Source organism: Molossus molossus, unplaced genomic scaffold, assembly GCF_014108415.1.
Source record: "Molossus molossus isolate mMolMol1 unplaced genomic scaffold, mMolMol1.p scaffold_m16_p_14, whole genome shotgun sequence".
NCBI classification, from domain to species: domain Eukaryota; kingdom Metazoa; phylum Chordata; class Mammalia; order Chiroptera; family Molossidae; genus Molossus; species Molossus molossus.
Window position 1 is genome coordinate 58,494,503 of NW_023425349.1, and position 15,458 is coordinate 58,509,960.

At 41.4% G+C, this 15,458-nt stretch overlaps 1 protein-coding gene across 17 annotated transcripts in view; it reads left to right on the forward strand.

Annotated features, from left to right (window-relative positions):
• The window catches only part of KDM4C (lysine demethylase 4C), a 444,842-nt gene that overhangs the window by 177,482 nt on the left and 251,902 nt on the right, over positions 1–15,458 (forward strand). The window contains exon 9 of one of the 17 annotated variants that reach the window (XM_036261632.1): positions 10,663–10,897. The exons of the other annotated variants lie outside the window; for them this stretch is intronic. Coding sequence (XP_036117525.1) covers positions 10,663–10,824 — 162 coding nt within the window. The 3' untranslated portion in view covers positions 10,825–10,897. Of the gene's footprint in view, positions 1–10,662; positions 10,898–15,458 lie in introns of those variants that run through there. 17 annotated transcript variants of the gene reach the window in all.

Consider the following 15,458-nt stretch of genomic DNA (forward strand, 5'->3'; position numbering starts at 1 on the left):
AAATTACAGGATGAGGCAAGTTTAATTCTAACGTGGCAGGGATCTGAAACATATTTTGAGAGAACTGATATTTGAGCTGATAAAGGTTGGATGGGATTTGGCAAGTATTGGTGGTTTGGAAGTATGCATCTGAAAGAGGGAATCAGCAGCTTGAGTAAAGTAATGGAGGCAAGATGTGGTAGGATGTTTTTGACAACCGACTCTGTGGTTTAAGATTTTAGTACAACTAGAGTGGTAGGAGGAGCCAGGCTGTGAAAGTACCTTGAGTGTTATATAAAGGAATTTGGACCTTTTTATTCGGTCATGGGGAGCTATTACACATTTTTAAGAAGTTCAATATAAACTCTTTATAAAACATAGTGGAGAAAAATAAACAACAGATGAGTTTACAATTTAATAGCATTTTTTCTTTTTTTTTTTTTCTGTACACATTCACATTTAATTACTACTATAAATAATTTCCCCCAGTTTCACTTTGAACATCTAATTTGTAGTAACAAGATGCGGGTTTTAGTTTAGCTTTTCTAATTCATTATATAGCCCTAGACACACCATTTATTTAATTTTTTTTAAAGTTTCTTTTTTTGTGCATTTATTGGGGTGACATTGGTTAATAAAATTATATAAGTTGCAAGTGTACAATTCTATAATACATTATATGTATATTGTATTGTGTGTTCACCATCTAACGTCGTCTTTCTGTTACCCTTTACCCCCCCCCCCCTTTACCCTCTTCTACTTTACCCTACTCTCTTTTCCCTCTTGTAATCACCATACTGTTGTTTGTGGCTATAAGGCTGTATTTCTGTTTTTGTTCTTGCTTAATCCCTTTACCTTTTTCTCTCAGCCCCTCTAACAACTGTCAGTCTGTTTTTTGTATCTGAGTCTGTTTCCATTTTGTTTGTTTATTTCGCTCATTAGATTCCACATATAAGTGAAATCATAGGGTATTTATCTTTCTCTGACTGGCTTATTTCACTTAACATAATACTCTTTAGGTCCATCATGCTTTCCTTCTTTTTTATGGCTGAGTAGTATTCCATTGTATAAATATACCACAGCTTTTTTATCCACTCATCTACTGATGGGCACTTGGGCTACTTGCAGAACTTTACTATTGTAAATAATGCTGCAGTGAACATAGGGGGTGTATACGTTCAAATTAGTGTTTTGGGTTTCTTCAGATACATTTCCAGAAGTGGAATTGCTGGGTCTTATATTTCCAGAAGTGCAGTCTCTGGGTTATAAATGCAATCACTGGGTCATAAAGTAGTTCCATTTTTAATTTTTTGAGGAAATTCCATACTGTTTTCCACAGTGGCTTTACCATTCTGCATTCCCACCAACAGTGCATGAGGGTTCCCTTTTCTCCACATCCTCTTGAACACTTGTTTGTTGATTTATTGATGACGGCCATTCTGACAGGTGTGGGGTGATATCTTATTGTGGTTTAAATTTGGATTTCTGATAATTAGTGATGTTGAGCATCTTTTCAAATATATATTGGCCACCTGTATGTCCTCTTTGGAGAAGTGTCTATTCAGATCCTTTGCCCATTTTTAAATTGGATTTTTTTGAGGGGGGCGGCAAAGATGTTCTCCCATTTAGTGGGTTGTCTTTTCATTTTGTTGATGTTTTCCTTTGCTGTGCAAAAATTTTAGCTTGATATAGTTTCATTTGTTTATTCTTTCTCTTGTTCCCTTACCTGAGGAGATAGGTCAGAAAAAATATTGCTAATAAAATGTCTGAGGTTATACTGCCTATCTAAGAGGCAAGCGGGATTACCAAAGCCAGGGATGGGGTCTCTGCACTGCAAGCTAAGGGGGTTGTCTGCACCTGGCTTGCCTTCTCATTTCCCCCTCTTGATTCTCAAGCTGCTCCTAGCAGACTTAGAGAACATTATTTTATATGGTAAGCATAGGCTTAGGGAGTTTCCTTAGTGCCACGTGAGGAAGAGTGGTGATTATCTCTCTGACTGTTTCCTGTTGAATAGGGGCATTGAAGGTGAGGGATGCAGCAACTAGAGTTTTTCACTGTTCAGAGGAGAGTAATGGTAATTGGGGGTCCTTATTTGAAGCATCATTTGGAGCTTTATTGTTTCTAAGCAAGAGGAAATGAAAGGGATTAGCATGTTGAGACTACAAGGGCCAAACAGGAGTGCTATAAAAAGCATTGAGAGAGGACAATGGGAGTACCCAAGATGCCCAGTTCCATATGTTACTCCTGGAACTCCAAGATTCCGATAATTCTTGTCGGAATCTGTAATTTGTAATTCATTCCTTTAACTGCTGGGCCATGTCTCTAACTATTCCTGATTGATTAACATAAAAACAACATTCCTCTTTTAAGAAGAGGCATATTCCTCCCTTTTCAGCAGTCAATAGGTCTAACCCCCTTCTATTTTGTAATACTACTGTGGCTAAGGGATCTACTTGATCCTATAAGACTACTAAGAATACAGAGTTCAGTGCGGGGATCGGTCCAGTAGGTGATGACCATCATTCTACTGATGGAGTCCTCAGGCACTTGTCGTACACCAATCAGCAGGTTTCCCTGTCCTCTTAAGGGTGACCTGCAGAGGCTTGTTCTTGCTGGTGGTCAGTCTCCAGGCAGGTTGGTTGTCATGTGGCAGGCGAGCTACCTTAATCTGTGAGTGGTGGATCCAGGTATTCAGACCTGCAACCTTGAGAGCTGTGGGAGTGGTTAGTATAACTAAATAGGGCCCTTTCCAGGTTGGTTTGAGGGGTTCCCTTTTCCAGTGTTTTATCCAGACTTGGTCCCCTTCTCTGTGGGGGTGCACCGTTATTCCCAGGGAAATGGGTATTCTATCGGTTACCCACTTACGTACTCGCAGGAGAGCTAGTGGCAGTATATCAGTCCAGGGCAGGTTGGTTTCTTGGGATAGTTTTGCCATGGTCTGCTTAAGGGTTTGATTCATGCGTTCTACTTTCCCTGAGCTCTGGGTCATTGTAGGCCGTGTGAAAATTTCATTGGATGCCTACAGTTTTAGCTACCTGCTCTACTATTCCTGTTACGAAGGCTGGGCCATTGTCTGATTCTATAGTTGATGGCATTCCATATCTCTGGATATTTGACTTCTATTTGGCAAATCTGTGCCTTTTTCTTTGATGCCCAATATCCAGCTTCCATCAGCAACCCAAGTATGGGCTTGGTCCCTTCCTTGCATTGGCCAGCAGGAGGTCATCTACTTACTGGAGGAGGACACATCCTAAGTTCTGTCCTGGGAACTTGGCTAAGTCAGATGCTAGTGCCCCACTGAACAAAGCTGGTGAATTCTTGAATCCTTGAGGCAGTCTAGTCTAAGAAAATTGTTCCTTTGTTCCTGTGGTGTGGTTTTCCCATTCGAAGGTGAACAGAGGTTGGCTATTGGGCACTAGCTGGAGGCAGAAGAAGGCATCCTTTAGTCCAGGCATGTGAACCACCCTGCCTCAGAAGGTGTAAGTCCTAACAGAGTGTATGGGTTAGGCAGTGCTGAATGTGGTGGGATGACTGCTTCATTAATGACCTTTAAGTCTTGTACTGGGCGATAGTCGTTTGTCCCAGGTTTCTTTACGGGCAGCAGGGGGTGTTCCATGGGGAATGGCATCGCTTTAAAAGTCCCCACTTGAGTAGTCAGTCTAGATGAATCTGGATCCCTAGATGTGCTTCCCTCAGAACCATGTACTGGCATATTTTGACAGGTTGGGCTTTAGGCTTCAGATCAGTCAGGATTGGGGTGTGGTTTTTGGCCAGACTTGGGGGATTTTTTTCTGCCCAGACTGATGGGAATTCAGCCTCCAGTTCCGGGGCCACCGTTGGCTCATCAGGTGGGGAGGTATACAACCTCCATTCTTCTATTGCCAAGGACAGGATCATGGGAGGGGCCTCCTCACCTAGGTGCAGTTGTGCCGATCCATCCGGAGCAAAGGCTATTTCTGCACCCATCTTTGCCAAGAGGACCCTGCCCAACAGTGGTACTGGGCAGTCTGGTAGTACAGGAACTCATGAACCACCTGGTGGCCTCCCAACCAGCATTTCCAGGGCCCGCAAAATGGTCTATGGGTTTTGGTTCCAGTAGCCCCCATGATGGTAACTTCCCGCCCTGATAGGGGTGCCACCTTTTGTGTCACCACACAGAGTGTTCGGCTCCTGTGTCAACCATAAAGTCTACCGTTTGGCCCCCAACCTTCATTTGGACCATGGGCTCATGGGGGCCTAGTTGGATAGAGCCCTGTCTCCCCTAGTCAGAGTCTATACCTGCCAGGCCGATCAGACGGGCCTCTGGTGGTTCTGGCTGGTAGTGGCTGGGTGGAGCAGAAGTTTCTGGTTTTCCTCTCTGGTGGTTGGGACACTCATTTTTCCAGTGTCTGGATTCCTTGCAGTAAGCACATTGGTCCCATCCTAGGGGCGTTTTCCTTCTTGGTTCTTTAGTTTCTCATTGTTTCTGTTTTGGTCCCACCAATGGAGCTGGTCGCCCCAAGGCTGCAGCTAGGAGAGCCACCTTCTGTTCCATTCTTCAGTCTGCCTCCTTTTTGGCCATTCATTCTCGGTTTATAAAGACTTTATTGGTGATTTCAAGTAATTCAGTGGCATTCTTCCCAGTGAATCCCTCTAACCTTTGAAGCTTTCGTCTGATGTTGGTCTGTGCCTGTCCCTCAAAGACTGGTTTTCAGGGGCCTCAGGGTCAAACCGAGTGTAGACTCTGAAGGCCTTGCACAGTCTCTCATGGAAGTCAGCTGGACTCTCATCTGGTTTCTGTAATACCTCAGAGGTCTTTGCCATGTTTGTGGGTTTCTTGGCCCCTGCTTTCACCCCTTAGAGCAGCGGTTCTCAACCTTTCACAGGAGTTGCCTAAGACCATTGGAAAACACATATTTCCAATGGTGATTCATAACAGTAGCAAAATTACAGTTATGAAGTGGCAACAAAAATAATTTCATGGTTGGGGGTCACCACAACAAGAGGAACTGTATTAAAGGGTCACGACATTAGGAAGGTTGAGAACCACTGCCTTAGAGAAAGGCGAGTCTTTCTAGCGGTTTCTTTCTTTCTCTGTATTTGGGTGTCAGCAGGGTTCCTCATTAGTAAGGCCTCTCATGCCCAGGCTTCTATGTCCAGATGTCTAGCTGGCGCCTGGGTCTGGAGCCACTTTTGGCTTCTGTGACAATCTGCTGGCATTCTTCTGTGTTGAAGAGGGTGAGAGCTATTTCCAATCGACCCAGATGGGGTGATGAGTCTAGACGATGGATTCCAGGAGGTCTATCATCGCTTGGGGTTTTTCGACCCATTCTCTGTGGACCCCTTGCCTCCCACAGTGGCAATTGCATTGTGTCTGGGTTCTGACCTGAGACCTCTTCCCACTGGCTCTGGCGGCCCTGGCTCCAGCGATGCATTGGCTGGTTGTGGGGGTGAGATAGATGGAGGTGGGCTGTCGGGCAGGTGAGATTCCCCATCCTTAAGTAGTGGGGTATATGGCAGTGGCAGTGGAGGGGCCTCTTCCAAATCCCCTTGTAATAAAAGAGGCCACTTAATTCTCCATGAAGTCTTCCTTTCACCTTGTGCTACGAGGCCCTTACACTGTCCCTGACTAGTAACACAGAATCAGACCCAGGGAGGCCTGATTTGGGCTATTTCCAGCCACTGGTCTATGTAGGGAAATTGGTCCAGATGGCCGGAGTCTCTGGTAACTACCCTATACATGGCCCGGACTGTGGGGACATCAGGGGTGCCTTCAGAGGCCCATCCCAGTCTAATTCACAGAGGGTGCACAATTTTCCAGGGGTCAATTTAACCCCCTAATCTTCTGAGAACCCCTTTTTAAAATTCTTTATCATACATTCCAGACAGTGGGTTTAGAGGAACTTCCCCCCATAATGATATCTAAGATGGTTAAGAAAACCTCCCAGTGAATGGTGTTGTGAGACAAACAGAAGGAAACTCTCATTTGGTCCGCCAGGCTGCTTCCCACACGGGGATGTGCCTCTTTTCATTGGCAGGTCAGCATAAGCCCCTGACTCGGATCCAGTTCACTGGTGGAGACAATGACCCCAAGAACCTGATACTGCCCTTAGCCGTATGAGGTCACCACGGACTCGCAGGTTGGGACTCATGCAAGCTCCGCAACAGGTGTTGTGGAGTAGGGTCACTCACACACACACACACGCAGTCACACAATTTAAACTGTCCACCCAGGAATTCCCCATCCTATACGGAGTCTGTGGCACCTGGGAGGTGATCAAATCCTTCCGCCTGAACTCAGTCTGGTTTCCTGGGGACACTTACCGATCCAATGTCCTGGCAGGCTTTTCTATTGTCCCAGAGTCCATTTGAGTGCAGCGGTGGCCGACTACGGTTGGGCCCAGCGATGGTCAGGGTCTAGTGAATTCACCAGTGGTGTAACTTCCTTTCTGTCACGGGGGCCCAAAATTAGTGCCCCCCCCCCCGCCTTTTGACAATGATGACTCAAGAGGCCAGAATGGCTGTTGACTTCCTGGCCAATGTACTAAAATGTTGTGGCAGAAATTTGGTCAGCTGGAGGAGACAGACAGCATGCACTCGGAGGATTAGAAAATGACCATTTAATGTGCACCAGTGCTGGCCCAACAGAGTTACCTCCAAAGGCTGAGCCCTGCGCCCAGGTTCTAGCTGCCTATTATACACGATAAGCTTCCGGGTATTTGGGGGCTTTCTAGTTCTGCTGTAGTAGTTTAGGCGGTTGGCTGAGGTAAGGGGCAAGCTGGATTACAAAAGCCAGGGGCGGGGTCTCTGCACTGCGAGCTAAGAGGGTTGTCTGCACCCGGCTTGCCTTCTCACCATTACACCGATGTATTGATTTTGCGTCAATCTGAGGCCACTTGTGAATTGACCCCAGTCCCTCTTGCAACGTCAAGAACACGACCTCACCAATTCTCCACTCTTCTTCCTGCATCATTAATTTTTTCTTCTCCACTGGATCATTTTCATCATCCTACAAGCTGTTATTTCTCCCATCTGTAAAAGACTGACTAGGTCCCTTTTCTCACCTTTCTTACTGCTCATTTTCTTTGCTTCCCTTTTTAGCAGTACTCTTTGAAGGAATTGTCTGTATTTGCTCTTTCAGTTTCACTTTTTCCATTCCCTCTTTTCCATACTCTTCAACCCTCTCCATGCTTTCAGAACTGCTTTGTCAAAATCACTGGTAATCCAGTGTTGCTAAATTGTATTATTCTTCAGTTATCACCTCGCTTGACCTATTTTATACAGTTTTATTTCATTATCCTTTAAGCATCTTCTTCCCTTGGTTTCTGAGGACACTACACATTTCTGATTTTCCTCCACCTTATTCAGTTTTTCATTCTCAGTCTCTCTGATGTCATAACATTGAAGAACTCAAGGGCTGAGTCTTTAGGTTTCTCTTTTCTGTCTACACTTATTCCCTTGTGATATAATTCAGTCTTGAAGCTTTAAATGTCATCATATACTGGTGACTACTGACTACTAAATTTATATTTCTAGCTTGGACCTTCTTCTGAATTCACAGACTCTTGCCAAGTAATCCAGGCTGATTACTTGATATTTCTTGGATGTCTAATAGGCTTCACAAACTTAAACAAGTTAAAAAAAAAATGCTGAGAGGTTTTTCCATCTCTTTTAATGGCAACTCCATCTCTCCAGTTGCTCAAACCAAACACTCTGGAGTCTTTATTGGTGTCTCTCTTTAGTTACACATCCATTATCTCCATAATTCTCAACATGACATCTATTTGGAGGTGATTACTTCTCACCATACTCATTACTGCTATTCTGGTCCAACCACTGTTATCACTGGCTTGAACTATCCAGTGTATCCCAAAGTCCCCCTGCTTCTGTCTGTTCTTTATTCAGAGGCTAGAGTGACTCCTTGAAAACCTTTATTCAGGTTGTATACTTCCTCAAAATCTCCCTTCCTTGGCTTCGCATCTCACTTATGTTAAAATTTAAAGTTCACAGTCACTTTACACAGATACTTCTCACCTTTCTGACTTCTTCTGCTACCTCTCTCTGCTTCTTGTCCACTCAGCTCCAAAACTCAGCCCCACACTTCTGCCCCCAGACCCTTGGATTCCGTGATCACCTTACTGGAAATGCTCCCTCCTCCCCATCTGTGTGGCTTGTTCTTCCTTGAAGTATTTGCTTAGATATCATCTTTACATTGAGAACTTTTATTAATTTAAATGAGAACCTTCTCCATAATTCCTTTTCTCCCCAGCGTTTTTTTCTTCAAAACACCTATTATTTGACATGCCCTTTTGCTTATTTATTTATTTTTGTCTCTTTTCCCCAACTTGAACATACGCTCTATGAAAGTAGGAATTTTTATCTAATTCACACCTGACTCCCCAGTACTTTGCATGGTAACTAGTACATAGTATGTACTTCTCACTATAACTTGTACATAGTATGTACTTAATAGTTACCAAACGAGTACAGTGACAAAATGAAGGATGTACACTTTAATCTGCCACAGTTTAGCCCAGTCTTAGCTGCTAAGATAAATTTTTGTGAATTTCTATTCAATCTCCACTTTTACTTTTTAGTTTATAACTGTCACTGAACATTTAATTTCTGTCACCTTCAAAGAGTGCCGTTTGCCAGTGTGCAGGGCATGTGGTAGTTATAATGGTAAGTTAAGTGATTCCTACACTATTTTCTATAAAAATTTTTATCATAGTCCAGCTGTCGATTTTATTTAAAAAAAAAGAGGTAGAATTCCTGGAAATAGTCAGCTAACATCTTCAACAAAAGAGCTTCAAACATTTCCAGAAGTGAAATTAAAAATGTCGGTCAGATTTTTCTACTGGCAGTAATCATGAACTTCAGCCTCAAAGCAGGGATGGGATGCTTGTTTTTTTCTCCCTGATTCTAGCCATTTGAACTGTGCATTAGCTACGGAAATGGATAGCATATTAGATTTATTTCCAAAACGATATTTTCCTATTAACTTAAAAGCCAATGTTGTAGGGGTATTTCTCAATAAGTTCCCTCATTTCTTATTTTGTGATATGCTTTAGATTCTCAGGTGTGAAATTTCTGCTTTGTAAATAGTCTGTTTTATCTGGTGAAGCCTGTGTTTCACAAAGACCAGAGGCAGTGGTTCTGTGATCACCTTGAACATTACTTCAGTATCCTGGAACATAGTTGGTTACCTCACTCACCTCTGTCCTCTTTTTTCCAGTAATTGTGCTACCTCCTTGTGGCAGATAAAGGCTGGGGTCTTCTGCTGTGTGTTGACCACTCTGCCATTTTTTATCTCCCATCCTCAGTCGCTTCACTTACTGCATTGTTACCCACCTGCTTCTTTTCAAACTGTCACCTTTTAACCACTTTAGAGGTTGATGGTTAACCCTTGGCTCTAATCCCACCTCTTAAAATCTGTCAGATTACTTTGAGAATGCAAAACTCTGAAGTTCCTTTATGAAAGAATTTTGAGCAAGGAATACCAGCTGCCAGCATTGTTTGTCTCTGTTTCCTCAGACACATATTCAGGGTCCTGTGCAGCTTGTCTGTAGGCTGTTTTCCAGTCTGTTGGCCCAGTAGTACCTACACTCTATGCTTTGGCAAAGCTGTTACCTTATACCCCTCACCTGTGCCTCTTCATCTCCTTGCTTTGCCTCGTGCTGTTATGTGGATTATGTTCCTTATTCAATCTCTACACATACTTCAGGGCCATTTCAACTGCTGCTGTTTTTGTGAAGATTTATCTGCTCACCCTAAGCTTGCAGTAATCTCTCTGCTGTGAAGTCCCTAGTTATCTTTACCTTAATTATAGTGCTCAGACGTTTCTCTCTTGTGTTTGCTTATGTCTGATATCTCTTGTAGGTCATGGAAGACAAATGCTTAGCCCTTGCCTTTTGTTCAATAAATATTGAAGGAATAAAAGGAACTTGAACACATTTAAAGAAACTAAATGCCCTTTTACTATTTACTTACCTATTCTGGGTGTCAGTTCTCTTTTAATTGTGTTTATTCTTCCATTTCCAAGTTAATAAGAGCTAACATTGAGTGTAATGTTTTACTTTTCACTAAGCAGTGTATGTTTATCCTATTTGATGCCCCCAGTAGATCAGTAAGGAGACTGTGTAAACTATAAAATAAAGCAGAAATTGAGGTGCAGAGGCTGTTTCTTTGGTTAAGTGCTTGCTGCTCTGCCCCAGTCACCGATCCAAGAGCTTTACCCATCCTGTTAAGTCAACTCTTCTTAGCAGCCCTGTTTTATAGAGGAAGAAACCGAAGCCCATGAATTACCCACTTGAGGTCACCCAGTTGGTACCTCTGTCGGATTTACAACCCAGATATATTCTTTCAGGATATGTAAAAAAGAGGGATATTTTTTTGGCACCCCCCTCAAAATAATAATATTTGAGAAGTTCATCTTTCCTATTTTGAAGGAATTGTGGAGATTTTCTTTCAAATGTTTTCTTTAGTTTTTAAGGATTGAAATAGACTTGATTTCTGCAACCCTCTGCTACTTCTTTCTTTCATGGCTCACGAGAGTCTCATTTCTGAAATATCATTAATTTTATTGGCCCCCAAAGGGTCTTATTCCCTCTTGATGAGTCCTGAGGGTCTTTGGGATATTAGTCGTATATTAACTCTTCCTGGTGCAATTGGATCAATGTGATGCTTTGGCTTAATTGGTTTCAGTTTGTCAGAGGAGAAAGACGTTCTCCTTGGTGCTGTGCTAAAGTGTTTTCATCTCCCAAGACTCCCTATAGAAGTCACATTATTCAGAGTCAGCAGTTCTTGGAATCTCCTAGAGGTGAGGCTCAGCCACTGATGGTAATTCTCCAGGGCAGTCCCAGGTAGGTTTTTTGGGGTAGGTGTTTTGAATTTTCCCATCCTTGAAATAACTTCTGCTCTATTCTGTCAAGTATTTACAGAATTCGCAACATTAGTTGTTTCTGTAAATTCCTCTCTAGTCTTCTTGTGTAAATTAATTTATTTTTAATTGAGCACCTAGTATAGAGAATGCCTAGGAAATAAAGCAGCTGTTGAACTTAGTGGTGTTTTCTTAAAATATAGTATTTTGAAAGGATGCAGAGCATAATTCCTTCATACTTCTTAAACAATCAGTATTCCTCTGTTGAAAGAGGATAATACTCTCTAATCCAGTGGTTCTTTCATATTAATTAATGGGCATAAGAAACCTGGAGAGCCTTGGCCAGGTTGCTCAGTTGGTTGGAGCATTGTCCCATACACCAAGTCAGGGCACATACCTAGGTTGTGGGTTTGATCCCTGGTCTGGGTATGTTCAGGAAGCAACCAATCCATGTTTCTCTCTGACATTGATGTTTCTATCTCTTGTCCCCTTCCTGTGGGCGAGGAGAAGGAAGGAAGAAAGGAAGGGAGGGAGGGAAGAAGGAAGGAAAGGGAGGGAGGGAGGGAGGGGAGGACCAGGAGAACTTGTAAAAAATGTAGAAGCTGGTCCTGACCGGGTGGCTCAGTTGGTTAGAATGTCATCCCATACCAAATCCATGTGGATTCGATTCCTGGTCAGGGCACATACCTAGGTTGTGGGTTCAATCCCGGTTGGGGTGCATATTAGAGGCAATCAATTGATGTTTCTCTCTCACCCCTAGTGTGAAAATACCATCACTTCACTACACTAAGTTAATAGTTACTCAATGGGGTGTATATTGAATAAAGTAATTTTGTGAGAAAAATATTGGTTAGAAATTAGTTATATATAACAAATAGGTGTTAGATTTAAAGTTTAAAAAAAGGTCACAGCAATCAATGTTTTATTAAGAAATACTCTTCAGCCTGGCCAGTGTGGCTCAGTGGTTTAGCATCAACCCATGCACCAAGAGGTCGCCGGTTCTATTCCCGGTCAGGGCACATGCCTAGTTGTAGGCCAAATCTCCAGTGTGGGACATGCAGGAGGAGTCAGTTGATGTTCTCACTCAAAATGTTTCTCTCTCTAAAATCAATAAAGAAGAAAAAAATTAAAAAGAAAAGAAAAGAAATACTCTTCATTTAGTTAACAGGGTCACTTTGAGGTACTCAATAAATGGCCCTCAACTAAACATTCATGCTTCATAATAATTTCCTCCATATTTAAATGAATTTTATTCTTGACTGTTAGTCTTGTTTGGGCTGTGGATGTCAGTGAATACTGGTCATATCTTAATGGCATTGTTCTCTGGGAAAAAATATTTTCTGTGGAGCTGTATATTGGCCTAAAAGAAAATGACAATTAATTCTCTACAGGTAGTAGTCCAATTAAAAATAAATCTTAAGTAATAATGTGGCCAGCACCCTGCAGGCTAGATAGAGATGAGAGCAGAAAAGGTGCCTGAGGTTTATAGGGAAATGACAATTAATTGTGTGTGTGATGTGTTCCAGTGACTGCGTAGATTATCTTGGTCCTCTAATATGTAGACTCTGAGTAAGAAATAGGATTGGGATCATATTCTTATGGCCTACAGTACTGGGCTTATAAGAGGAATCGCTAAGTAACCCATAAATCTGGTGCTGCCCCCATCCCCACTTTTTAAATCCCGTAGCTTTGGGCCTTCAAGATATTTTTGTTGAAAAGAGTATACATATTTGTGGCATGGGGAGTCTGGAGTAGAGAGAGATGCTACAAAGTATACAGTCAAACTAGGTAGCACTAGTCACTATTCAATTCTTTTCATATTTAATCCTTACAAGTTATGTGAGGTGGGAGAAACTGAGATAGAGAGGTGACATGTCTCCACGTGGTACACGCCCAGAGGACAGAGCAAAACTGCAACCCCTGTCTGGCCATTTCCACTAACTCATTAATTCTGAACCCTGGGATGATGATGTCCCTAGAGGACATTGGACAACCTCTAGGGACATTTTGATGGTCATGAATGCGGAAGAGCCACTGGCATCGTAGAGGCCATGCGTGCTGCTAAACATCATACAGTGCACAGGACAGCTCCCCACATCAAAGAATTACCTGGTCCCCAAATGTCAGTTGTGGGAGGTACTGACTGTACTGCCACTACTACTTTTTGTAATCACTCTTCGTGCAGACCCTTATTAAGGTTTTCTCTTAGCTGTAGAGCTAATTTACGAAAACAGTCTGTCTTTTTCTTTCTTTCTTGATTGTGCAGGAGGTCTAGTGAGTTGATTTATGTTCTGAAGTAGTAAAATAAAATATTTTAATTCCATATGAAGCATGTATCTCATGTACTAAGTAATACTATATTTAAATGGCATAAAATAGACTACCAGCATAAATTGAATTAGCTTCTCTAAAGCACATTCTGGAATTTTCCTGTGGGAACAATAGTTATCAGGATGTTAACTTTAGAAAAGCTCTAGTAGATTCTGACAGGTAATTATGCCTACAGGTTCCAAATCCCTTGGTTTCTTTAATTCTGCAGGTGGTGTCGTTCCTCTAAGGGAAAGATAAACACCAGCATTACCTACCTGTCTGAAGCAGATGGTAGTTATCTGTGGTGTGCACTGCTGGGTGAGGGGCACAATGGCTGAAATGAAATGGATTCAGGGAACTAATGGCTAGTTCCACATTCAGGGGTGACTTTCCTTATGGAAAAATGATTCGAATGGATAATGTTCTTCTCTTTGGAACCTGGCCTTACAAAGAGGGTTTAGGCTAAAATTTTATGTAGTTAAAAAAAAAAAAATCCTATGTTAATAGTAAACTTAAAAATGGCAAATAAAAGCCCTTTCAGAACAATTGAACTTGGTGGTAATTTGATTAATATTTACTTATTATGCTTTTTAAAAAAAATCCTTACCCGAGGATATTTTTCCATTTATCCTCAGACAGAGTGGGGAGGAGAGAGAGAGAGAGCGAGAGATCGGTGTGAGAGAGAGACATCAATTGGCTGCCTCCCACATGACCCCGACCAGGGCTGGGACTGAACTGCAACCAAGGTACGTGCCTTTGACTAGAATTGAACCTCGAGACTCTTTGGTCTGAGGGGCCTACGCTCTAACCGCTGAGCCAAACTGGCCAGGGCTACTTAGGTATAATTTTAATATACACATAAGTCAGTGTGTAAATCTCAAAAAGAATAAACATTTCAATCAAGAACCTAAGCTTGGCAGTGACAAAGATATAACATGATGGCAAGGATTTTGGCATGTGTTTTTCTGGAGTGAATAAGTCTTTGAATTGGCATTTTCCAGTCTTCTGTATTGTAAAAATTAGAGTTGGGTAATATTTTTTTTTAATTAAAAATGAAAACCAGCTTATATTCTCCTCTAATTTTTACTGAGAACTTTAATTGTATACAAGCTGGTCCTTTTTTAAAACTTAAGTTATAATCAAGATACGTAAGCATAAATTGTTAATATTCATGATTTAAAAAATAACATTTCTAATGTTTAAAGTGTGTCTATATTCCCACTTTTCTAATTTTTAATAACCAGTGGTTTTTATTATGAAAATCATTCAGGACTTTGTTTTTATTAGGAAGTATGGTATAAAACAAGGTTATAAAAGGCTATTAGATATATTTCTTTACTATATCTGTTTGTAGTTTGTGGTGTTTCTATTTCTGTTGTCACTAAATAGCGTTAAGTTCTTGGAGGGAATTACTTGCTGGATAGAAAAGAAAAGTCTGATTCCTACCAACAAGGAACATATATTCCAGATTTAAGGCTTGCATTTTTTAAGACCTTGTGAAACGTTGATGAGCAAATAGTAAACAGTAATACTTTTAAAATGTCAGCTTCCTGTTTAATACAAAATATTAAACTACATTGGCAGACAAGTATACTTATGTTTGATTTAACATATTTCATTTGGATTTAAAAAATAATTTATTTTGGCTTTCAAATGAAAACTAGAAATACTTAGAGCTAGACTGGTGCTCCAACACATGGAGTTTATTCAAATCTTAGAGAGAAGGGAAACAAACCCTTAAACTAACAACGTAACAAAAGAATACCTTGTGATTTCAAGATATCCAGATGTTTGTGTTTTCTTTTTAAACTCCATTACTTGCTAAATTGGTGTTTTTAGTTAAGTTCGAAAGATTTCCTCTCACATAATTATGTAACTTCATATCTATTTTTAAAACTACATATGCTATAAAAATTGAGATTTGTTGGTATGTGTATACATATGTATATAAGCAGTATTACTTTACATGGACTTGATTTGCTAAGCACACTAGGGCATAGATACATTTAGCCATAGAAAACAGGGAGTGAGAAAAGGACATTGCCATCGGCTATTTAATATTTTCACTTTTCGTTTCAATGACGGCATCATCTTGTATAACCTACAGTGTTGAGATAAATTGAAGGTTTCCCAACTGAACTCATTTCACCGATTCTCTTGGAGTTTTTTTGGGTTGCTCCTGGTGCTGCAGTTAACTAGTTTAGATTGACCACTCATTCTAGCATTCTGGTAAATGATAATGATCCTTGCTTTGATTATTTAGGCAACGGGAGTGTCCATTCTCTGGGATCCAGTTTGTAGAAAGGCTACA